The 26,759-nt window shown below is 36.6% G+C and overlaps 1 protein-coding gene across 1 annotated transcript in view; it reads right to left on the reverse strand.

The window, feature by feature from the left end:
* AQR (aquarius intron-binding spliceosomal factor) overlaps positions 1-26,759 on the reverse strand; it is a 111,860-nt gene that overhangs the window by 48,704 nt on the left and 36,397 nt on the right. The window contains exons 14-22 of the mRNA XM_060096571.1: positions 24,070-24,172; positions 21,171-21,291; positions 18,178-18,319; positions 14,674-14,852; positions 10,664-10,831; positions 9,133-9,302; positions 5,393-5,634; positions 3,025-3,171; positions 2,170-2,239 (exon numbers count right to left, since the gene is read on the reverse strand). Of these exons, the coding sequence (XP_059952554.1) occupies positions 2,170-2,239; positions 3,025-3,171; positions 5,393-5,634; positions 9,133-9,302; positions 10,664-10,831; positions 14,674-14,852; positions 18,178-18,319; positions 21,171-21,291; positions 24,070-24,172 (1,342 nt within the window). The remainder of the gene's footprint in view (positions 1-2,169; positions 2,240-3,024; positions 3,172-5,392; positions 5,635-9,132; positions 9,303-10,663; positions 10,832-14,673; positions 14,853-18,177; positions 18,320-21,170; positions 21,292-24,069; positions 24,173-26,759) is intronic.

Consider the following 26,759-nt stretch of genomic DNA (forward strand, 5'->3'; position numbering starts at 1 on the left):
AGAAATAATGGCTGAAAATTTCCCAAATCTGGCAAAAGACATAAATCACAGACTTAAGAAGCTCATTTAACCATAAACAGAATAATCCCAAAGAAATCTAAGGCCAGACACATAATAATTAAATGGTTGGAATCTAAAGACAGAGAAAAAAAATCCTAACAGTAACCAGAGAAAAACGATATATTACATATAGCAAAAAGATGTTTCAAATGACTGTGGACTTCTCATCAGAACCATGGAAGCCAAAAGGAAGTGGAATAACATTTTTAAAGTGCTGAAAGGAGAAAACTATCAATGCAATATTCTTTGTCCAGTGAAAATATCTTTAAAGAATGAAGATGAATTAGAGACATTCTCATATGAAGGAAAATAAAGGTAATTCATTGCTAGCTGATCTGCTCTTAAAACTGGTAAAAGGGAGCTTCCCTGGTGGCACAGTGGTTGAGAGTCTGCCTGCCGATGCAGGGGACACGGGTTCGTGCCCCAGTCCGGGAGGATCCCACGTGCCGCGGAGCGGCTGGGCCTGTGAGCCATGGCCGCTGAGCCTGCGCATCCGGAGCTGTGCTCCGCAATGGGAGAGGCCACAACAGTGAGAGGCCCGCGTACCACAAAAACAAACAAACAAACAAACAAAAAAAAACTGGTAAAAGAAATCCTTCAGACAAAGGAAATGATACCAGAGGATACTTGAGATATCAGGAATAAAGGATAAATGGTAAATATAACATACTATTCTTCTCCTCTGGAGTTCTTTAAAATATGTTTGATGTCTGCAAGAAAAAATTCTAATATTGCCTGATGGTATTTTCAGTGTATTTACAGGTAAAACATGATAACTACAACATAAAAGGGGAAGGTAAAGGGACCTATACAGAAGCAAGGATCCTCCAATCAATTTCAGAGACAGAATACTGATTCTAAGTAGGCTGTGAAAAGGTGAATATGTATATTGTAATTCTCTAGAGCAGCCATTAAGAAAAACCTATACAAGAGATATAGATAAATATAAATGAAACACTAAAAACTATCCAAATAACTCAGAAGAAGGCAGGAAAAGGGGAACAGGAACACACAAAAAAGGGAACAAACATAAAACAAATAATAAAATGGTAGGCCTAAACCCAAACACATTAATAAGTACATTAAATGTAAATGGACTGAACACACCAATTAAAAGCAGAGACTTGTCAGAATGGAGAAAAAAACCACGCACCAACTATATGCTGTCTACAAGGAACTCACTTCAAATATAATAGGTAGGTTAGAAGTAAACTGATGGGAAAAGATATATCATGTAAACACTAATCAAAAGAAAGCTGTGGTGGCTATATTAATATCAAAGTAGACTTTAAAGAAAATTACCAGTGATGAAGACAGACATTATACATGACAAAAGTGTCAATTCACCAAGAAGACACAACAACCCTGAAAGTGTATGTACATATCCATAAAGCTTTAAAATACATGAAGCAAAAATGGACAGAACTGAAAGGAGAAACAAATTCACAATTATAGTTGGAGACTTCAAAACTCCTCTCTCAGTCAGCAACAGCAATAGTATGTGGAATACCAGCAGGGATAGAGAAGTACTGAGTAACAGCATCAACCAATGGATCTCATTGACATAAACAGGACACTCCACCCAAGACAACAAAACACACATTCTTTTCAAGTGCACACAGAATATTCACCAATAAGTCATATCCTGGGCCATATAACAAACCTTAATAAATTTTAAAAAATTGAAATCATAGAAAGTATGTTCTCTGACCATAATGGACTTAGACCAGCAATCAGTAAAAACCTTCAAATACTTGGAAATTAAACACATTTCTAAATCATTGTCAACAGACTTTTTCTGTACAGGGCCAGCAAGTAAACATTTTACTCTTTGTGGCCCATACAGTCTCTGCTGCAAGTATTTAGACTCTGCTGTGGTGGCACAAAAATGGCTATAGGCAATACATAAATGAATGGCCACAGCGAGGTTCTAACAAAACTTTATTTATGAACATTGAAATGAGTAGCATCCATACACGTAAGATGCCACAATTTCTTATAAACACTTAATTCAGTTGGGTTTTTCAGCTTAAAACAGAATACACGCTGAAAATCTGACACTTCTAGTCTGAATCCATTTAAGAACTTGTATAACAGTAACTCTCTTACCATAGTTAGCCCAGGCTGCATTCCAGCACGGATGGCCTCTATCTGTGTATGAGTGAACTGAATTGTATTCCTTCAAATAAGAATTAAGAAGTTCATTAAAAATAAACATGGATGACGTTAGTAAGAATTTAGACAACAATGACCAGAGGTCGGAACATTTGCTCTATATTTGCCCCTTGTTTCCCAATTTCTTCCTCCTCCCAATCCAGCCCTTTCTGTGGGTGTGTGTGCAGTAAAAAGTACATAAAATAAGATATACCCTCTTAACAAATTTTAAATGTATAGTACAATGTTGTTAACTATAAGCACAATGTTGCATAGCAGATCTCAAGAACTTTACATCCTACATGACTGACCCAATGTCTTCTGAATGATTCTCTTTACCTCCACCCCTCCACAGACCAATTAAAACTGAATGAATTTTGTGGAAAGAAAAGACTACAGTTATTTTTCAATGTTTAGCCCAGCCCAGATCTTAACAGGAGTGTCAAAATTCTAGTTCCAAATCTAACACCAAATACAATGCCACTTTATTAGTCATGGCACACAAGCACAAGGGTAGCTGCTAAATGCAACACATGGTCATGAAGTAAGAACCTTGTGCTCACATTAAAGTAGACTGTTAATATTTATTTCTCAGAGTACCTGAAAATGTTTCTTTTTGAAATATTACTACAGAATGGCCAAAAATATTAACTACAAATGGCCAAAACTAACAGAAGAGAAGTAAACAGGGTCCAGAAACAGAAGTTTCTAAATAATTTTTAAAATCAGAAAAGTTTTTAAATATTACTAATCCACTTGAAATAGCAAACTATTATTCATTATTACAATTAGCAGAAATAGTGAAATTACCGTTTGGGCTGGTTGTAAGGATAAGGACCTCTATTAGGAATAACATGAGGTTCAACAATTAAGGTTTTTGCCTCTTCAGTGTCTTCATCTTCCTTCTCTGCATCTTTCCTTTTCTTCCCCTTTCCATTTCTTACTGGAAAAGTTATCCTACAAGACCAAAACCTTGTTCATTTTTACAATTAACAACAATTTACCAATCACCTGTCTTGTGCATGACATTGTACAGAGGATAATCAGATGAGTAAGAAACACTTATAGTTTAAAGGAACTTACGATCTGCATATAAATTTTGAAAACAGTATATTTAAAAGCATTAAAATGCAGTTAAGGGGATTAAGAAAAAAGTCATCTGATTAAAGGAGAATCAAAGAAGAAACATTTATTTATATATTTGGTTTCTTTAGGGGAAATAATTAACTATTTTTTAATTGGGATAATATTCACATAATACAAAATTTACCATTTTAAAGGTTCAATTCAATGGGTTTTATACAATGTTGTATAGTCATCACTACTCTCTAATGCCAGAATATTTTAATCAGTCCAAAGGAAAACCCAGGCAATTAAGTAGTCACTCTGTGTTCCAACCTAAACCCAGCCTCTGGCAATCAGTCTGTCTCTATATTGTCCTATTCTGGACATTTCATGTAAATGGAATCATACAATATTTGTTTTCTTCTGTCTGGCTTCTTTCACTTAGCATGTTTACAAAAGAAAATTTATATGCTTATGGCACATGCACTGTAAAGTGCCTTACACACTGTCCTTCATTTAATCAGAAAAGGCTTTATGGGAAAGGTGGCATCTAAAATGAATTTCAAAAGACATTCCAGGAAGAAAGAAGTAGCCAGTTCTGCTGAAGTGTAGGATACAATAGAGAAAATAAGGCTAGAGAGAAAGGCTGGAGCCTTGTTCTGACACCTTTGGAATATCAAGCCTTTAAGGCAGAAGTTCTTAGCCTGGGGTCAGGGATACCTCAGGAGGCAACTTCCCATAGGTACCTGAGGAAGTCGATGAATACCCTAAAATTAAACTAAAAAATTAATTCTCTCTCTGTACTTTTACCACTGTTTGTTCACATTCTGAAAAAACAGACAATACCAAAAAAAAAAAAAAAAAAAGCTAAGAACCAAAGAAGCTAAATGGTCAGCTTTTATTCTGATAAGCAACAGGAAAAATCAAATTTTTAGTTAGACAATGGAATGACTCTAGCAGTAAGGCATGTAATGGGTTTAAGCAAGGAGACAGAGGGAGCAAAGACATTGCCATTATAAAGACTGAAGTGTTGGGCTTCCCTGGTGGCGCAGTGGTTTAGAGTCCGCCTGCCGATGCAGGGGACACGGGTTCGTGCCCCGGTCCGGGAGGATCCCACATGCCGTGGAGCAGCTGGGCCCGTGAGCCATGGCCGCTGAGCCTGCGCGTCTGGAGCCTGCGCGTCTGGAGCCTGTGCTCCACAACGGGAGAGGCCACAACAGTGAGAGGCTCGCATACCACAAAAAAAAAAAAAAAAAAAAAAAAAAAAAGACTGAAGTGTTGAGGGTTTAGAGAGGTAGCAGTCAGGACTAACATTTGAAAAAAAATGTATCTTTAAGGCAGAAACTGTAAGACACAGCAGGAGTTATGGGAATAGAAAGATTACAAAACACTGCTGAGATTTCAAGATGATTTTGCCATTAACAAGATGAGGAAAGTACGGAGGAAGACTAGGTTTGGGAGTTATAAAGCATACATGCTTTTAATATGCAGAATTTTTATATTTATATATAAGTTAATTAAAAACATTCTAATTTGCAACTAAGAAAGTAATTAAGTCCTCGGCTACCACCAAGGTATACTTAGTGCTTCGCCACTAATCCGTATGACAGAATTCATGAAGCAATCAGCACTTCAGGTACTTTGTTCTTTTTCTACTCAAATTAAACCAAAGCTCCTTTAACTTTGAGTATAACCATATTATGAATATTTAAAATTTGTAAAAGCAATCAGGGTTAAAAGAAAAAAAGAGAAATTTTTTCCTAAAACAAAAGAAAGTTCAAAATCACATGGCTATGTGTATTAATTAGCACATATTTCTTCAGTCAAATGCTACAGCTACGTTTATATAGTACTCTTCAGACAAAAAGCATTTACTGAACCCTTGTAAGACATGAGGCTACTTTTACTGTGGTCTTAAAATAGCTACTATACAAAGAATTAGAAATAGAGTCAAATAAAATAAATTTATCCCAGTGATTATATGGTGAGGGTAAAGACTACCCAAACATAATCCAGATACGATACTCAAAACTTACTTTAGCTACAGTCCTGATGGCCTAACTCAGACTGACTACAGAAAGCTTAAAAGGAGTATATCCAGTTTTGACTTTACCTGAAAGGGGGTATCTGTAGAGCTGGGTCATCCACAGTTACTTTAACATTATGACCAGGAAAGCTGGTTTTTAAATGCTCAATGGAGAAAAATGTATCATTGAAATCAAGGGTGGCGATCTGATTGGGCATTTTGGAATAATGTGCACTACTTGGATCCCCATAACCTAAAATGATGTCATGCAGCCAGTCAGGTACCACACAATCAGTATTCATCAGGTTCCGAATAGTCTCCAGCACAGCCTGTCAGTAAGAGGACAAAAACGGATTTTGTGAAGAAGACATCTCAAACATTTGCACTTCACTGGAATGCCGAGCTGGCTGCACTAACCAGAATTCCTGAGTGTTTCAGGGCAAGAAGCTATTTTCTGCTGACAGGTGCTTGGCTAGACTGAATCAACAGCTATATTTTCAGCTGATACCATGCACTGAGTTAAAGAAAAGACCACACTCAGCAAGAACAGTTTATCCATTAGTAGTTCATTTAGACAGAATGTCATAGATGAGTTTACCACTTGACTTCTGTTGAGCAGGATGAAAATCTGATCAGGTCTACACATTATAGACCTGATGTGGTCTATAATTATAGACCATTATAGAACAAACCCTTAAAAAATGCTTCCTCTTAGAAATTACTGGAGTTTTCTCCTCTTTATAGCCCATAGTTCCTCAGTGCTAAGACCACATACAACCAGAGGCACATTAATGTATGCCTCGATTGTGAAACACACCACGATTTAGAAAAACTAAAGTTAACATTGTTAGAAAAAAGAAATAAAAAATAAAGTGAACAATGATAAAAATGAAACGTCAAAATTTCAGAATGAAAGAATTAGAACTACAATGAAAGGTCATTATAGCAGTTAATATATACATTGTCAAGAGTAATTGCTAAAAGCTAAGGCAAATTCTTAAGCTTTCCAATAATTATTTCAACAAAGTGATCTATGCCACCTATGGAAATCAGAAGGCTAGGCTATTAATTTCAAAGAATAAAATAACCAAACCAGACATTTTTATATCATAAATGCTACACATCTAACAAGATAATAAAATAACAGGAGAGTGTATGTTAATCACACTTATTTTGCCTTATTTTATTTTCTTGCACTTACCTCTACCTAAAATTCTCTTACTCATAAGAGATCTGGTTACTTGTTTATCATTTGTCTAATCCCCATCAGAATACAATTTCCAATGAGGGCAGGGATCTAGAACAGCTTAAATATGGGATAGGTAAATGGACAGATGGACAGATAAATGAGTTTGTTCACATAATGGAGCCCCCAGATGAGGGCTCTACTCCCTAAGGTCATTACGATTCTAGTAAGGAGATAAAGTATGTCTTTCACAATGATACAAAGCAGCAGAAAGTGACAAATAGTAAAGAATATTACAAAATACAATAGGAAAACAGTTCAAAGTGGGTGAGAAATGGATGTAGTGGAGCCTTTTGACATTAGGAAAGGTCTCAAGCAGGACAGTGGCATTTCAATTTAGTTCAAGTAAAAGATTTGTGGAAAAGCTTATTTCACCATTAATGGATAGTCACAGAAATGTTTTGAGAAGCAGAGTGAAATGATCAGGAGAAGTGAATGTAAAACAGGTGTCTGGCTATGAGGACAATAAGAGCAGAGACAGAGGAGGCTATTTAATGCAACCACTTAGGCAAGAGGTAGAGTATCCAGGCTAAGACAGGATACTGAAAGAGAGAAGGAAATAGATGAGGGATGTTGCCCAGCTATATAGTGAAACACCAAAGATACCAAAAGAGTGTTCCTCCTTTTCCCAACATAGGCAAGTTAATCATTCCCTCTCTTCCTTGAATCAGAAACTGAATGCCTCTTTTGAACTTCCATGCATCCTTCTTATGACTTCTAAACTTTCACAGTAGTTACCCGTTTATATTTCTAACTTCTCTTATTAGTAGTCTAAGCTCCCTAAAGGTATAAGCTGTGTCTTACTCATCTTTATTAGCTCCATATAACTTATCACAATACTAGACACACAACAGACATTAAATAAAATGGTGAAAGAAATGAATATAAGGAACTATTTTTCTTTTAGTAAACTAACTGAAATTCACTCATTACTGAGCAATAAAACAGAGACAGACCAAACAGAGGCCCTGCCTGCATAAGTTTGCATTCTAATGCTAGAGAAATAACAAATATAAAGTCCTTCTAAAGTCAGATAACTAACAAATATATAATCATCAGGTATAATAAAAGCTGTGAGGAAAAATAAAGATAATTGGATAAGGAACGATGAGAAAGGGAAATGCTACTTTAGATAAGGTTGTCAAAGCAGACTTCTCTTAGGAGGTGACATTTAAACAGAGCTGCCCACGTAAAGTGAAAGGAAAAACCATGTAGATACCTGGGAGAAGACTGTCTAGGTAAGTGGAAATACCATGTACAGAAGCCTGCATTATTAAAGAGGAGCAAAAGGGTCAGTGTGACTGGCATGGAGTGAATAAGGAAAAAGTGTTAGAAAATGGTGTTGGAGAGGCAGCCAGAGGACAGATAACAATGGGACTTTTGGATTACGGTAACAACTTTCTACTGTGATGGGAGACCACTAAAGAGTGTGAACAGGGGTACCAAGGTATAATTCACATTCAGTCACTATGTGGAGAATAATATAAGGGGAGGAGCAGTCAAGAACAGAAGCAGGCATGTGAGAGATGAAGGTGTCTTGCACATGGCATCAGTGGAGGTAGTGAGGTAATTAGACTGACTGATGGATTGATTGGATGTGGAGTGTGAGATAGAAAATAAGTTCCTTTGTATATGAGATTTTCTTTTCTTTTTTTTTTTTTTTGCGGTATGCGGGCCTCTCACTGTTGTGGCCTCCCCCGTTGCGGAGCACAGGCTCCGGACGCGCAGGCTCCGGACGCGCAGGCTCAGCGGCCATGGCTCACGGGCCCAGCCGCTCCGCGGCATATGGGATCCTCCCAGACCGGGGCACGAACCCGTATCCCCTGCATCGGCAGGCGGACTCTCAACCACTTGCGCCACCAGGGAGGCCCGAGATTTTCTTTTTTTAAAAACGGTAATAAAGTGATAATGTATAAGAAGCACTGTTTTGGGGGAGAGAGAAAAGAAAGGCCTTTGTGCAAAAGCTTGTGTTATGAAATGCTAGAACTGCTCAATGTTTAAGTTTTATAATATAGTTTCAAACAATACTTTCAAATTCTTCCTTACTAAAATTCCTTTTCTCTCCATAAAGTTATTATAAAGGTAAAACTCTCTAGCCCCCAAACTTCCCTTTTCCCACTAATGAGTAAAGTATAAATACAGAATATCACAGAGTAATTTAGAACCCTGAGGTTCCACATCTGTACTCTTAAAGTAATTTGAAAATACACCTACATTTGATTTAAAAAAGAAGTCTCAGTAAACAAACAAGCAGTTTTCTTCACCTCAGACTGAAGCATAAACTGAGTATCTAATATACAAAAAGTAAGAAGGGAGGCTGATTTTTAAAATAACACCTGGATTAATTTATATTTTAAATTTCCAAACTCATCAAAAGACAAAGTAAGATTTAGCAAATAAATTTACTTAAGTTTTTATATTTAATCTATATGTTAAGAATTTAAGAGATTTGTTTAGAATCTAAACAAACGCAGTGATCGTTATTTTAACAAATCTTTTCTAACCTAGGATCTACATATTTATGTCTTAAAAGTTATTCAAATTATGAAATACTACTTTTAGTTTATAGCCCTCAAATTACCTTAAAATTATTTTCCTTCGGTTTTCTCCTCATTATTATATTGAAAGTTTCATACACGTCTTCTGCTCCATTTTGTATCGTATTGGTCATATCTTGTTGATACTGGTTTGGATCCAAAAACACTCTAAATGTCCTTGATTCTCCTCTAAGATTGGGTCTGGGTTCAGGTCCTAGACATTTTTTAAAAGTTTGTTAAATGAAATATATACTTTTCAAATATCATAGTAAGTTAGCAGAACTCCTTTTCTAGAAATGATGAGTAAAGTGTCCAGATTTGACTCCAGCAATTCCTCCAATTAGAATGCCTTCCACTCATCCATTTTGAGTTCCAAGCTGAAAATATTTTCTCCTTTCTCTAAACTGTCACTATTTCTTCCCAGAACAGTCATGTGATGTTTATGGTGCAATGCCATGAATTGCAATTATTTGTGCATGCCCTCAACTAGGATAGGATCCTTAGAGGTCAAAGAACTTTACTTGTGTCAGTTACTCATAGCTCCTCCTATCACCTTACATATAGTAGGTACTCGGCTGATTACTCTTTTTGTCCTTCCATATTCCATGTGTAACATCACTAGTATAACAGGAAATTTCATATACTAGTGGCTGAAAGCTCAGAGGCTTTTTCTTGCCCCTTTGTCCTCTCCCCTTTCTTTTTGCCTTAGACCTCCAACTCTGGTCCCAGGACGTGGCCTTATGTTTATTCTACCTGTCCTCCATTCTCTTCTCCTATTTTCTTTTATTCTAGTGATAAGAGTAGCCTAATTTCCAGCCCCTTAGCAATAATTCGATCTTGAAATCACAGGTAGTAGAAGCTGATTCAAGTTCTGAGAGAAGTTTCATAAACAAATTGTAAAATAAGCACTGGACAGAGATGCAGTTATAATTTAATAGTAAGTATTATCAAAAATGTCAGGACAACAAAAGAAAGAATTTCAAAAAACAATCAGTTAAGTCTAAGAAATCAAACTGCATTTCTAAATAGGGTAATACTGGCATCTTGGGCAGGACAGTCCCTTCTAGAAGACTGTTCTGCTAAGATACTCAACATCCTGGACCCCCATCCATCAAACACCAAGAGCTCACCATCCCCTTCCTCTACCCCAGTCATATGACATACCACCATGTATTTTGAAACACAGGGTAGTGCTGTTTCCATTTGAGAACCACTGCTCTCATGAATCAAATCAGTAAAACTTAAAAAGGAAAAATGAGAAAAATATATCACTGAACAACTATAAGAGGTGTTTAGAGGTTTTTAAAAGCAATATTGTAAAGTATCATATAAGGAAGAATTTTAAATATTGGCAATTCCAAAAGATCTTGTCCAATATCTAAAACAGAAGTTTAGAAACCATATTATTTATTTCTAAAACTGGGTGGTAGATACCCTACACAATTTTATATATAATTCTTCGTGTTGATTTAGTATATAAAACTAAAAAAAATCACCTAGGACACAAAAAGGAAAAACGGCAAAGACATTTATCATTACGTATACACACTCTTTCAAACATGCAGATCACCATACCGTCTTCAATGACACGCCCTTTATCGTCCAGCATGCCCTGGACCTCACAGCCTCTGACATAAACCAGGCCAACCTGCTCAACAAAAGGTCTCCTCCGGTCAAACTTGGTACCATACGGTTTTGTGGGACGCACGGTAATTAAAAAGCATACATCATGCTTCCGAAGTCCTAGTAAAACACAAAAGACATTTCCACTTATTAGAATGACATTGCATTGTCTCCTGTTGGCAAATTCTCATCCTCTTATCTTTTGAAAAGGTATAAAAAACATTTAAAATATCAGAGGTGATCAATGATAATACGTGCTTTGTAATATAATTATGAGTTTTCCTATAACCTTCAATACTCATTGTTTGACAGCAATAATTAAACAAAAATTTCTCTTTATATTAAAATTAGAAACTTTTATGCCATATATACATTACTGAATAAGTCCTCCAGATCATGCTACAGCTCCAAAACTGGATGCTTGTCATCATTCTTATTTATAACATTCTTAATAAGTAACCAAAAATATAGTTGGCATGTAATCCATCTATATCATATTTAGCAGGTTTCAAACATCAGTTTAAATTGTCCATCAGTGTCATTTCAACAACAGTCTAATTGTATTTCACCAGAAGAGGTCAAGTCTAGAATAATTCATCAAGGCACAAAAGCACTGTTTATAGATAGCATCTTGAGAAGGCAGCTGAGTATATATTGCTTCAGTTGGCAAATGCTGAAATTTTTATAAGCAAATGTCAAGAAATAGGAGACTTGTGCCAAAGTCTGTAGTTTCTCAGTCATTGGCTCAAATAATGGATTCAACTGGATTCCCAGCTCTATTAAAAATACACACTGGAAGACGAGGGACACAAAATTAGACCACACAGCATATAATGTTACACCACTTAATCTTCACTTGTTTCCCCCGATTCATTTTTTTCCTTTAGTTTTATTTATTTATTTATTTTTGGCTGTGTTGTGTCTTCGTTGCTGCGCAGGGGCTTTCTCTAGTTGCAGTGAGTGGGGGCTACTCTTCGTTGCAGGCTTCTAATTGTGGTGGCCTCTCTCTGTTGCAGAGCACAGGCTCTAGGCACACGGGCTTCAGCAGTTGTGGCAAGCAGGCTCAGTAGTTGTGGATCACAGGCTCTAGAGCGCAGGCTCAGTCGTTGTGGTGCACTGGCTTAGGTGCTCCACAGCATGTGGGATCTTCCTGGACCAGGGCTGGAACCCGTGTCCCCTGCATTGGCAGGCAGATCCTTAACCTCTGTGCCACCAGGGAAGTCCCCCAAGTCACTTCTGTTAGTCATTGTATAGTATAAATGCAAATTTAAACAGTCTGCTTGCACATAACCTTGGTAATAAGAGATACAGCTAAATCAAATCAGCCATGTAAGTGCGTGGCTAATAGTATTAATTAGCACCATTCTGGTTTGTTTCAATATGGGATAGGGTTTAAGTGTGCTAGAAATAGTAACTGATTCATAATTATGACTTGTTTATTTCCCAACAAATTCTATGCGAAGCAGCAGGAGAACAATGAAAACTAAGGGGAAATGATCTACTATGTGAGTTGTACCACCTATATGACTTCTGATCTGCACAACTCATTAAAACTTCCCAGTCTCAGAGCCAAAGAAGTGGCCCTGAGAAGTAATTTAATCCCTACCAATATTACCTTTTGGCATCAGAGGGATGCTGTGGGATGTCTTACATCCACATTAAAAATACCTGTATTAGGAATAAAGACACAGACCTACTAGAGCATGGACTTGAGGATATGGGGAGGGGGAAGGGTAAGCTGTGACAAAGTGAAAGAGCGGCATGGACATATATACACTACCAAATGTAAGGTAGATAGCTAGTGGGAAGCAGCCGCATAGCACAGGGAGATCAGCTCGGTTCTTTGTGACCGCCTGGAGGGGTGGGATAGGGAGGGTGGGAGGGAGACGCAAAAGGGAGGGGATATGGGAACATATGTATATGTATAACTGATTAAATTTGTAAAATAAAAAAAAAACCCTTCTTTTTTTCACTTATCAATAAAAAAAAAAAAAAAAAATACCTGTATTACAATAAGCTGAACTCTCCTTTCAACCATTTGCATTTACTCCTGGCTGTGCCTTCTAGGGCAGGATCCAACATTTCAGTTTCACTAATTCTGTTTCCTTAATCTTAAATGGGGTAATGGAGAGGATGAGGGCCTGAGCTTCACACCTTCTTGAAGGGACAACAATGTTTTACAGCATTTAGCTTAAATTCTTCAAAAATTTTCTGCTTTTACAGGACAGTGTTCATTGCTATTTACAGAACCTCCCTCTCATTTTTTACTTGGTTGCTCTACCTGGAATCAATAAAGGGCCTGCATTTTGGCTCTGGCCTCCCAGAAAACACTCTTCTCCCCACCATTCCCCAGATGAATTGCTTGTCCCACAATACCCTATTGTTCCCTATCTTGCCCACCCAAATTTATCCATTCTATTTCTCATCTACCAGAGGCCTATGTTTAAAAAAACAAAAAAGACTATTTGATGGCCTTCTCATTACCAGTCTCCAAAGTAATGGAGGTAAGAGACTCGTAAGGGGTTTGGGGTAACAAATCCTTTTTTTTTCCTTAACACTATAATGCAGGCTTGTCATCTGTCATCTATATATTTCTACAAAGGGTCTTTTGTTTCCTTCAAGTTTTACTTCTAGCCATCACTGCTTCTAGGGGTGGCCAATAAGTTATTTCAGTTCATTACCCACTATGTAAAACAGTGTTTATTTTAATACCTCCTTAAGATCCAAGGGGCAATAAATGTAAAACCTTCTTCAGCAACTGAATGACTTTCTCACAATTCAGCAATAATAAAGGTACATATTATTCTAGATGTGTAATGCAACAGATTTGAACAATTTTGAAGGATACAAGAGCCACAAAAACAATCTGTCACAAACCATACCAACTATGGTGGCCATTTGTTAAACATTTGGCCAGCTTTGTTGCCAGATTCCTTCAGAATTATTTGATAAATATATCATACAGACCCTATGGTTATAAACAGCTATACTGAGAGCAATAATTTCTGAAAACTGATCCATTAAGGGACTATCCCTTTCCTTCTGGCATGCCAAGAAGGTAGAAGGAGATAAAACCTACCAGCTCCTGTTTCTCATAATGGGGCAGCAAGAGCTCTCATAGACAGCTGGGAGAAAAATACAAAAGTGCCAATTAAAAATCAGTTTACATGCCATTTCTGGCACAGGTGGTATTGATGTTTTAACTCCATTTGAGTTAGTAACTTAGAACATATCTGCCTCTAAATAAAATTGTGACACAGAACTCCCATCCCTAAAATCTTGCTTAGTAAAGAATAGAGAAAATAACTTCCCTGCAATTATTATTTATCCTTGAATACATTTGATTTCACTGATTTTTTTATCTGACTTCTTCTCTTTGGTACAAATAAACTATTGCTTCTTTCTGAGTTGCTTTATTAGCTCCTCCTAATATCCTTTTGAGTTTGTCTAATTTTGATTTTGTATCTGTATTTTCCACAAATTGTATGCATCCCTATTCACTTTACTTTGGCTGCTTTTATCTCTTAAAAATACTAATTTTCCTTACTTGCTTTGCATGTGTTCAAGTTATATGTGGGTTTCCCCCCTTTCTTTAGTGAACACAAATATTTTATTCTTTTTTATAGTGATCCTATAAATTCATAAACATTATCTTCCTAAATTTTACGATTTAAAATGCTCTCCTCTCAGCTCTGCCAACTGCAATTTTCACAACACTGATATACGTGCTATTTTATGCTTTTTAATAGAGTATGAAGGTATTTAATTATTCTTGTATGATCTTTGGTATTTTTACTAGTAATAACTATAAATCAATTGCCATTCTTTAAAACAAATTTTAAAGATAAAATTTAATAAATTTAAAAGGGCAATATCTGGTGAATGTGCTTTGCTAATGCTCTAAGTGAAAGTCTATAAATTGAAAAAGCAAAAGGTGACCACTTCTTGAAAGGTAAAGTTACCTTCCCACTCGTCTCTGATGTGGTCTCTGACGTTCAGATGGATGCTGACATCTGCGCGAACCCGGGTTGGCCAGTTCTCGCCTATGCTGGGTTTGGCAACCTCCACCACGGTGAACGCCACGATGGGCTGGGCCATTCGCGCCCAGCCACCGAATACCACCCCGCCATACTCAGACTGCCTGGAAACCAGAAGCAGAAGACTGGTTACCCAAGCAAAAAATAACTTTTGCCCAACTTTGGACAAGTTAGACTAGTAACTAAGAATACATGGTTAGCTAGTATTTAAGCCCTCACATTAGTAACTCTTATTTCTAAACTGAAAAAAAAAACCCTAAGTCTCAATATTTAGGAAGTATATATGGTAGGATAAAACAAGCAAACATGGTCCAGCAAAGAAAGGGAAGTAGAGGAATGTCCCCCACATCCCCAGAAAAACACATAACTCTATGTACATAAGAGCTGAGCCATTTTGTCAAAGAATGAAATAATCCAGCACATTCAGTTTTATTTTATATTCTTACCCTCTTCCCCTCTTCATCAAGATAGCCTCAACTGTTTACATTTTATCTTATGTATTATAAATACTTCTATAAGTTGCTTCAAAAATGTTTTAGAACAAGCTAGACTTTAAGAAATTAAAAACAAGCAAATGACAATATCTATGCAAATGCTTTCTTTAGGGCATAATATTTAAAACACTGAAAAGACACTGCTATGGATGGGAGTGTGGGGAATCATCAAGCTAGCTGTAATAACCGGAACCACTAACAAGCAAATATTCATTCTTTCTTCTTATATTGGTGCTTTAGCTTTTACATTAAATAGTGTATTGGGGAAATCTGTAATATAAAAACTGCAGCAACACTCCAAAATTGGAAAGTACTGCTAAAAATGACACGCTTACAAAGATAAAGAAAACCTATATCCTAAGTAAATGCTTTTGTAAATAACAAAAAATTATAAAACTTTATAACATCAAAGAGTGAAACTAATTAAAAATAAAAGTTCCGCAATCCAATGACTTGGTCAGTACTAAAACAATTTCTAAAAGGCATTACCTTGTGTCTAAAAGCTTTTGTAATAACTTTCTATCACCTCCCCCATTTTTCACAACTTTACTACAATATAGTTTATATACCATTAAATTCATTCACTGTAAATGTACAATAACTTTTAGTAAATTTACAAAGTTGTGCATCCATCACCACAATCCAATTTTAGAACATCTTCATCATACTTTAAAAAGATCCCTCTTGTCTACCTGCAGTCAACCCTTCCTACTCCCAAGCAACCACTAATCTACTCTCCCCAGTTATTTCCTCCTTTATAAAATCTACCTGCAACATGAGGCATTAAAAGAGTATAGATTTCTGATCCTCATAAGCACATCCTCTTTTACACTGCTCAGTAGTTTCAGCAGCCTGAAAACATGATTAGAACTATGCAATAAGTAAAAGTGCCTCTGCTACTTTTCCACCTTCAAGACATGAAACAGAAGGAAGCCCTACCCCTCTAGATCTCATTCTTTTTTTTTTTTTTGCGGTACGCGGGCCTCTCACTGTTGTGGCCTCTCCCGTTGCGAGCACAGGCTCCAGACGCGCAGGCTCAGCGGCCATGGCTCATGGGCCCAGCCGCTCCACAGCATGCGGGATCTTCCCGGACCGGGGCACGAACCCATGTCCCCTGTATTGGCAGGCGGGCTCTCAACCACTGCACCACAAGGGACGCCCGATCTCATTATTTTTAACAGTTTCCAATAATGGGCAATTAGGAATGAAAATTTAGAAAAATTTATTACCAATAGTTATCTCCAAAACGTAACATTTTCTTCCACTAGCAGAAAATAATGTAAATTAAAAAAAATTGGGGCTTCCCTGGTGGCGCAGAGGTTGAGAGTCCGCCTGCAGATGCAGGGGACACGGGTTCGTGCCCTGCTCCAGGAAGATCCCACATGCCGTGGAGTGGTTGGGCCTGTGAGCCATGGCCGCTGAGCCTGCGCATCCGGAGCCTGTGCTCCACAACGGGAGAGGCCACAACAGTGAGAGGCCCGCGTACTGCGAAAAAAAAAAAAAATTTTATTAATAAACCATAAGAACTCCAAGTATTACTGCTTTATTTGGCATTTAAGTAAAATATAAATGAATTCTACTTGATGAGCTGCTAGTTACTAAGTCCCTACTTTACAAAATGACCAAAATTAGGTCCAGAATCTGAGCATGTAAGTGTAAGGTAACCATAAATTGTAAGGCAGCTTTCTGATCAAGCACTCCCCTGGGGTCCAAAGAATGGGCAATAATTTCAGCAAAGCTGTGGGCAGAGACGATCAGCCAGTGGGTATACAAATTGCACAGTGTGAGCCTGCCCACTGACTCAACTGATTATTAAGTCGAAAATACTTTGTTGTGTTTTAGACTCTCACCCAGAATAACTTTTCACATAATAATTAAAAACTAGAACTGTGTATGAAATAAAATATGGAAGTGAAAAAAACATCATAATCACAGTGTCCATGCAGCTCTCTGTAATTAGTAAGGAGAGAAGCCTGGAAGATACCTGAATCAGTTCACACTGAAAATATGTTAAGCTTTTCACATAGAATGCAGTATAATTGTACATATGTATGCACGGTGTGACAATAATTTAATGAAAATTCATTTTACAGAATTATTTTACTCATTTACAGTCAACTGTGATATATAACTTATCTCCAATAATTTCATACCTAGAATGAAATAGTGAATGAAGGGCATTTACCCAAAGTTAGTCATGTCTAAAAAGCAAAATGAACCTTCACAAATCTTATAATGCAGAGCTGCCTACAATAGAATGCAAGTCTTTTCTTAGCTAAAGGAGTTCCAGACAGAAGCTAGCAGGTGGAAAGTTGAGTTTAGGCAGAAAAGTTCTTCAAATAACGAAACCTACTCAACAGGCCTTAAAAGTAAACGCTGATGATTTAGTCTCTTCAAGGCAACCTATGGATGGAGGGCAGGGAAGATGTTCCAATGTTCCACTCTGTGCAATGTTCCGCTATGTCCCTCATCTCCTGCCAGGTCCTTTAGAGAGGCTGACTGAGACTAGTGGTGACAGCCACAAGAGCGGCTGGGGTAAAAGAATACCCCTTTATCATAAGCTTCTCCCAGGACTTAAACTGCCTGCCTAATACAGGCCTGCTGGCCAGCCCATACCCTTCCCTCTTTACCCTTTTACTAATGCCCAACCTCCTCCCCGCTACATTTCTCCCTCCCGCCCCACTTCCCAGAACAATGACCTCTCTTCCCTTACCCTCAGCCCCACTTACAATGACCCAGATACATATTTTCTATTTTAGCACTTTGGATATATCTAATTCACATTCAAGAACTTCTCACAGAGTAAATATCTCATATTTTAAAGGGCATCTTCATGACAGATATATTATTTCTAATTACACGTGTGAGGTTTCTGACAGAAGTATGTCAGTCACTGTTTGCATCTCTTCATTGCAAGTGGAACCAATTTACTAACCATGGCTTCATTCTGCTGACACTATCCTCGATGTCCTGCCTAATTTCATATGTTGATTCTAAGCGGAAGAGATTAAAGTTCCTTAGGAGGTAATCGTGAAGAGTCAAAAACTGCAAATTCAACTTGGGAAGAGCAAGACAACCTGAAAAGGAAAATAACATCCATATTTGAATTATTTTTTTTAATCAGACATCTGCTCTATGTATTAAAAAAAGGCAGCACAAATTTGTTAAGAATCTAGTTTATTAAGTGCCTAAAATACAGCATATTTGATAAGGTCGTATTCTTATTTCCACACAGAAACTGAAACCAAGTTAACAAATGCCATCTATTAAGACTGGGAATAAAGGATGAATTTCATTAGTACATGTAATCTGCACATCAATACCTCATATGGAAACAGTGCTTCTAAAAAGTATTTAAAGATACTTAAAACTAACACAAGTAGTTTAAAAATTCTTTCTTTACCACCTAATTTGTATTTGGCAAATCTCAAAGTAAATAATGCTACCATAAATACAGCCCATGACCAAATTTACCAAGAAAACTGAATTAGTATATTACATTACACAACTCTGTCTTCAGTGATCACTACTGTGCTCTGAACCTTTGCCGTTTTGCTAGCCTTTAAGGATAAGGCTATTCCTGGAGTTATTTCCCTTCTCTGACAACATTAGTGAACCATATTCTTTCCATTACCTTCACCTAACACTATTTCCCTGGGATAATAAGTAACCAAGCACTCAGCACCAATATCAAAAAGATCAAAAAAGAAGAACCCCAGGGACTTCCCTGGTGGTCCAGTGGTTAAGACTTCACCTTCCAGTGCAGGGGGTGCGGGTTTGATACCTGATCGGGTAGCTAAGATCCCACATGCCTTGCAGCCAAAGAACCAAAACAGAAAACAGAAGCAATATTGTAACAAATTCAATAAAGACTTTAAAAATGGTCCACATCAAAAAAATCTTAAAAAAAAAGAACCCCCAAACACATTTTACTAGCAAATCATTATTTTCATCATCCCTATCCATACTTACCAAAGAAACAATGCACCTAAAAGCAAGAAACATCAATGTACAAAAATTTTACATCATTTGTTAGTAAACTCTGACTTATAATCTAATTCAATTTCTTTCAAGCCAGAAGCTGAAAGCATCTCTTTTGATAGCATACTTATATTAAAAAAAATTAACATATCATTATTTTGTAACCCTCCCTGAATTAACAAATCTAGGTATTGAACAGCAGTACCACAAAAACAGAGACAACCAGACATCATGTGCCTCCTGATGAAAGAATACACCACCACCAAGGATCTTGCCAAAGAGAGAATACCTCTGCCTGATCAAGCCAATTTGTAGAAAAAATAAATAAAGAGCAGAGGGACATGTTGAACTGTACTGTGAGTAGTCAATTAGAAAAATCTAGACTGTGGAAAACTATACAGATCAAACAACTCAGGGTCTTCAACAGAAAGAAAAGAAAGGGATACAGTGGGTACCTGTAAAATAAAAGGCATCTTAAAATGTACAGGACTGACTATGGTGGAGGGAGAAAGCAGTAAGTAGGAAGTGGTACACAGGAGGATTCTGGGATAGCTGACAAGGTGATTATAAGGGTTTTAGGATATTTCCCTTAAGATAATTAGTAAAGCTCTATATTTTGTGTGGGCTTTCTATATGTGCTTATTTTACAATAAAAAGGTTTTAAAAAGGCAACACTTTACAAACACTTTCTTTACAATTCTTATATTTTTAAAATATCTGTCCCAATTTCACACTTATTTTCTCTCCTTGGGAGCTGGAAGCAGCTTGCATAATTGTGCTGGATTGGCTTTGATCTTTGCCTATCTCACAGCATTGAATGCTGAGCCCCACAAACACAGTTTCACCCATGGTCAGTGAAGAACCATGGCAAGACAGGTACAAAGACAAATTTTGAGAAGTAATTCTTTTCACTTAACTTCATTAATCATAGGAGCGAAAGAAAAGCAACCCTTTATACTAAGCAAAATATGTTTTAAACTCAGAACAACATCACTGAATAGTACCAAAAGCTAGATATAAGACTGTTTACATTTTCAAGGACACAAACTTTTCATTAAAAAGACAAAATATTCTCAAGTGTTATTCATACATATATGGTCACAAATGCTTTTAGTATGAACAAATTAGAAAAGTGAGAAAACAATGCATTAATCACTGTCAGAATATAAAAAGGTATGAAGCCTGATTATTCTGAAATCTAGTACAATTTTAGTGCACTGGGTTTATTGGAATTATGGCTCCAGGACATGACTCTGAAGAAACAATTTTCTTTTAAATAAATATACCAATACCTATATTGGTGATCTCTTTAAAATAGCCACATCTCCACTAATCATGACACTGTTGTTCAAAAAACTTCCAGAAATTTTTTTTTGAAATATGCCTTCAAAATGTGTCAGAATGCACTTTGGCATATACTCAATTGTGGCAAATTCTCATCATTAGAGGATGAGCATTTAGAAACATCTGTTGAAAGAGGTAGATGAACATACTAGGCAATACTACTCTGAATCAAAACTAAGGGCTTATCTTAACTAATGACAATGTCTTTCTTTTGGAGGTCGTTAGCTGGCTCTACAAGGAATTCAAAAGAGCTTCTAGAAAAGGCTTTGAAAAATAAAACACTACCAAACAAAGCCTGTTACAATGACATAATGAAAGCTACAATTCTTGTATTATTAGGTCTCCTGAACACACAGCTTACGGGCACATTTTATACAGGATGATACACACACAAACACACATATTCATTAGGCAATGCTTAAATTTAAATCCTTAATGCTAAGCATTCAAAACACTGAATAGCTTCTAGCTTCTAAAGTTGAACTTGAGGGTACCAGAAAATTACCCTAATGTATATAGCAGATAGGAGTATGTTCAGTTATATATGATGAATTCTAAACCAAGTTTCATGTTACATCTGAATACTCTACTTCGTTACCATACCTTCCCCAGAATAGTACTCAGTTGGGACAATATTTTCATCCCATATGATTTTCTCGGTTGGATACAAAGGCATCTGGTTCAACTGCTGAATCTGAGAAATTCGACGCTCATGACGAGATACCTAAAAGAAACAGGTTTAGAAAGAAAGTGAGAAGTATCTTTTTTCAATCAAAATAATTTATGGAGAAATTCAACACAAAGTATGGAATGAGAAGTTTCATGTCTTTGAGTTATTGTAGCACTTAACAAGAGATTTTTTTTTTCCTTTTTTCATGCTCTCCACAAATCAAAGAAGAGGTACTGATTGTGATGGACTTTGGAAGCAGACAGATCTGAGTTCAACACCTAGCACCTCTACTTATGGGCTATGTGAAAGCTGGGCAAGTTACTTCAAACTCCCTGATTTTAGTTTCCTTTTCAGTAAAGCAGATTAAAATGTCACTCCCTTCTTAGGTTTCTTATGAAAATGAAGTGGAATATTGTAAAATAATGTCAAAGTGTCTGGCACATGCCAAGACCTTAAAACCCACAGCAACACAGCATTCACCAATGTAAGAAAAAAAAATGGGAGCCCTAAGTCCTAGGTTACAGTTTTCATTCTTGTACTAACTAGCTAAATAATCTGGATAAGTTTACTAATAACCTGGCCTCAGGCTTCTTTGTAAAACGAGAGAGTTGTACTTGATGTTCTCTATGTACTCCTCCATTGTTAATACTACAGTGATCTATCTCAAATACAGAAATAAGTTTGTTACCTAATTAAGAGATACCAAAATAACGATATATTTGAAAAATGTGTCACATTCTTTTCAGTAGAGATAGTATTGTCTTAGGAAAGAAGACAGTGTGATATCATCTAAACAATATGCATAGTTGAATTTTTTAATCATATTTGGTTGGATATTAGAAGAATCCAAAGCCTGAAAAATCCTTTAAGAGGGGGAGGAAATGAAAGATAATGCTGTAGCACTATAAATTTTTAAAACTGTTTTCTTTTCACATAACTATTTAAATTTTAAGGATGAAATCTTACCTATAAGACCCTAAAAAGCACAGATAGGATCAACTTTATACTCAAACCTATTTTCCATTAGAAAGGTTCCTGGAAAAGTCCTCATTTCTTTCTATAGTAAGGATTTATTATTAATCTCCAAAACCTGACTTACCAGAGAAGATTTTACATTATCAGAAAACAGGACAAGGAATTTTTAGAAAGCACTTGTAGTCAGAGACAACAAAAAGTGATTTGTAAGAAGGAAGGGAAAGATACTGACCCAAGACATACATTTCATGCAAGTAAATATATCAATAAAGAAGTATTTTCTATACTTGAGTTAATTTAAAACGATTCCCAAGGATTTCTCTCCAAATGGCACTTAAACACCTGTCACCAGGCTTAAAACACCTGCTACAAATAGTTTCCTGTTACTACCCCAAAATAAGCGTATTATCTTCCTCTCTACAGTAAGGAACTGTATTTTATACCCTGTATTAGAAGTATTAGCTTGAAATATGTTACAAAAACATGTGCCCATTATTGTTCCATATGTGTAAAAAAATGTGTTTACAAATCCATCCAGTGTACATTTGTATAGGTATAAAAAATGTCTGAAACATATAAAAGACAACTTAACCTTATAGCAGTCAGCAAACAAAAAATTAAAACAAGTTTTTTTTGTTAACCCATGAGACTGGCAAAATTGAGGTGACTCACAGCATCCAATGCCGATAAAAGCTTAAGGAAACATACTTCAATACACTGTTGATGGGAACATACAGCTTTTGGAGGACAGTTTGGCTGCATCTTTTATCTTTTAAATAAGCACATCAAATAATTTCACTTCTGGGTACCTCTCCTAAATGTCCACATATGGGCACAAAGAGGCATGTATTAAGACTGCATCATTATTTGTACTAGTGAGCATGCAAACAACCTAGATATTCATAGTGGCGTACAGTTAAATACTCATCCACTTTATGAAATATCTCACGGAAGTTTAAAAAATAAAGTATATCCCTTCCCCTCAGTTTTGCTATGAACCTGAAACTGTACTAAAAAAAATAAAACCTCACACAAAAAGTATTAGTTTAAGAGCTGATGTTCAAATACTCATTTCCCAAAATGATCGAGAAATCCCTTAGAATTCTTTTTTTTTTTTTTTCTTTTTGCGGTATGTGGGCCTCTCACTGTTGTGGCCTCTCCCGTTGCGGAGCACAGGCTCCGGACGCGCAGGCCCAGCGGCCATGGCTCACGGGCCCAGCCGCTCCGCGGCATATGGGATCCTCCCAGACCGGGGCACGAACCCGTATCCCCTGCATCAGCAGGCGGACTCTTAACCACTGCGCCACCAGGGAGGCCCCCTTAGAATTCTTAAACCACTAAGTCGGTAATAACTTTTTCTATTTTTAAACGTTCCTGAGCACTCCAGTGATAAAGGTATGGCTTAATATTCAAGGTACTATATTTAAATAATAACTTAAAAATAAACAGATAAATAGATATGAATACATACGTAGTGTGTGTGTGTGTGTGTGTGTGTGTGTGTGTGTGTGTGTGTGTGTGTATATCTGTGATCTGTTAAAGGCAGGAACAGTGTCGGCCATCTCTGTATCCCCAGTGCTTGAATCCAGTGCCTGACACAGATGTTGCTCATAAATATCTGCATGGAACAAATCCATGCTATAAAGCAGTTTTAAGAGGTAAGAGACTTGAAAAAAGAAATCTAAGACATGAAAAAGAAATCTGACAAAATCAAATGATGATATAGTTCCCAAACAAGTAGGCATTACCTACCAATTTTTTAGCCCAGAAAAAAATCTGTACCAACCTACATCTTTAAGAATGATTCAAAAAAGTAGGGAAAACCACATGCAAAATTCAAAGAACATTAATATTTACCAACAATTCTAGAAGAAATTCTTTATCAAAAGTTGTGTCTTCACCTTTAGGAAGAGTTGGTAACAAGCAGAGGTATGATGCCACCTGGTGGAGTGTATTTGAACTGCAGAATAAAGAATATTCAGATCAGAATATTTTATTACAACTCAATTCATTTTTGAAACATAATTTTACAGATGGCTTAAAAATTTTTACGTAGAAAATATAATCCTATGACACAAGCAACAAATATATGAAATCAGCAAAGAGTTAAACCCCTAATACAGAATTCTCAAATTGTCTTCTGCAAACCTCTCATGGGCCCCAAGATTGTTTCAGGGAAGCTACAAGGACAATACTTTTTCATATTAATACCAAGATAGTATTAAGTTTTTTTCTCACTGTCTTTACATATACAGTGACAGTGCGATAATGGGTAAAACTGGTGGCATGGATCAAGGTAGTGGCACCAACCAGTACAGTAAGTGGTCACAGCATTCCTCACTGTGACACACAGTTATTAAAACAAACAAAAAACCCCCACCAGTTTTGTTTAAAAATGTCCTTGATGAAACAGTAAAAAATTATTAAGATTATTAAATTTGGACTTGAGTATCTGTTTTTTAAAAAATCTGTGTGACAGAGTGGGAAGTACACATTTTGCACACAATTTTTACTTGTGTAAAAAGAATGTTTGTCAGAACGACTGACAAACTACAGTTATTCAGACTTGAATAACAGCAAAAAATCTGAACAAAATAAACCTAACTTCAAGGAAAATAACTGACAGTGTATGTTGCCAAAGATAAAATTTGAATTTCAGAGTGAAAAACTGAAATTTTGAAAAACTTGCATTTGCCACTACTTACCGGACAGCTTTCAACCACTCAAATACAGTTTCATTACCCCCCAAAGCCCCTCAAACTCTCTATCCCTGTCCCTGGTAACCACGAACATGTTTTCAATCTCTATAAATTTGCTTTTTCCAGAAGGTCAAATAAATGGAATCATACATTATGTAGCCTTTTGACGCTGGCTGCTTTCACTCGGCATAATACATTTGAGATTCACCCACACTGTTGTGTGCATCTGTAGTTGGTTCCTTATTATTGCTGAGTAATATTCCATTATACGGATATTTCACAATGTGTTTATTTACTCACCAGTTAAAGCATATTTATATATTCCAGTTTTTGACAACTATAAATAAAGCCACTATATATATTTCTGTACAGATTTTTCTGTGAATGTAAGTTTCCATTTCTCTTGGGTATGTCTGTGAGAACACTAGATCGCACAGTAAGCGCATGTTTCTGCAAGAAACTATCAAATTTTTCCAAAGTGGCACTACCATTTTGAATTCTCATCAGCAATATATGAGAATTCCAGTTGCTCCACATACCGGTCAAGAGGTAATACACTGTTGTTTTTATAAACAATTCTAATAGGTACATAATGATATCACATTATGATTTTTTTTTTTTTTTTTGCGGTTCGCGGGCCTCTCACTGTTGTGGCCTCTCCCGTTGCAGAGCACAGGCTCCGGACACGCAGGCTCAGCGGCCATGGCTCACGGGTCCAGCCGCTCCACAGCATGTGGGATCTTCCCGGACCGGGGCACGAACCCGTGTCCCCTGCATTGGCAGGTGGACTCTCAACCACTGCGCCACCAGGGAAGCACCCCTCTCATTATGATTTAAATTTGCTTTTCCTAATGACTAATGATGTTAGGCATCTTTTTATAGGCTTATTGAAATCTATATATCTTCTTTGGTGAAGTATCTGTTCAAATCTATAGCCATTTTTTTATTAAGCTGTTTTCTTATAATTGAGTTCTGAGACTTCCAGATACCAGTCCATCATCAGATATGTATTTAGCCAATATTTTCTCCCAGTTTGGGGCTTGTCTTTCATTCTCTTAACAATGTCTTTCAAATAGAAATTTTTAATTTTGATGAAGTCCAATTTATCAGTTGTTTCCTTTAAAGACCGTGCCCTGGTGTCTACAGAAATCTTTGCACAAAGCAGAATCACAAAGATTTTCTCCTATATTTCTTAAGTTTTAATTTTGATATTTAGGTCTATGATTCATTTTGAGTTAATTTTTGTATAAGATGTGAGGAATGGGTCAAGTTTCATACTTTGCATATGGCTGTCTGGTACCACTGCCGAAATTATCTCTTTTCCACTGAGTTGCCTTGGCACCTTAGTCAAAACCCAACTAACCGTATACACGTGGTCTATTTCTGAACTTGACCCTGTTCCAGTGATCTATAATGTCTACCCTGTTTTCAATACCACAATGTCTTGATTACTTTAACTTTATAGTAAGTCTTGAAATTAGGTAGTGGAAATTCTCCAACTTTTTTCTTTTTCAAAATGGTCTTGATTATTCTAGTTCCTTTGCCTTTCCATATTAGTTTTAGAATAAGCTTGTCAGTTTCTATAACATATCCTGCTGGGACTCTGACTAGAACTGAATTATATCTATAGATCAATTTGGGCAGAATCCACACCTTAACTGAGTCCTCTCATCCATGAACAAGGTGTATCTCTCCATTTTTAAAATCAATTCACTTTAATTGCACAGACTTCCTTAACATGGTTTCAGATACCACAATGAAACTAACTTTCAAGAAATCTATCAACTGTCAAGTTTTGATATGTATCAAAGAATAATATTCCTAATTACTTGAAAAAGCTTTTAAAAT

The sequence above is a fragment of the Mesoplodon densirostris genome, chromosome 4 (genome assembly GCF_025265405.1).
Source record: "Mesoplodon densirostris isolate mMesDen1 chromosome 4, mMesDen1 primary haplotype, whole genome shotgun sequence".
Classification (NCBI taxonomy): domain Eukaryota; kingdom Metazoa; phylum Chordata; class Mammalia; order Artiodactyla; family Ziphiidae; genus Mesoplodon; species Mesoplodon densirostris.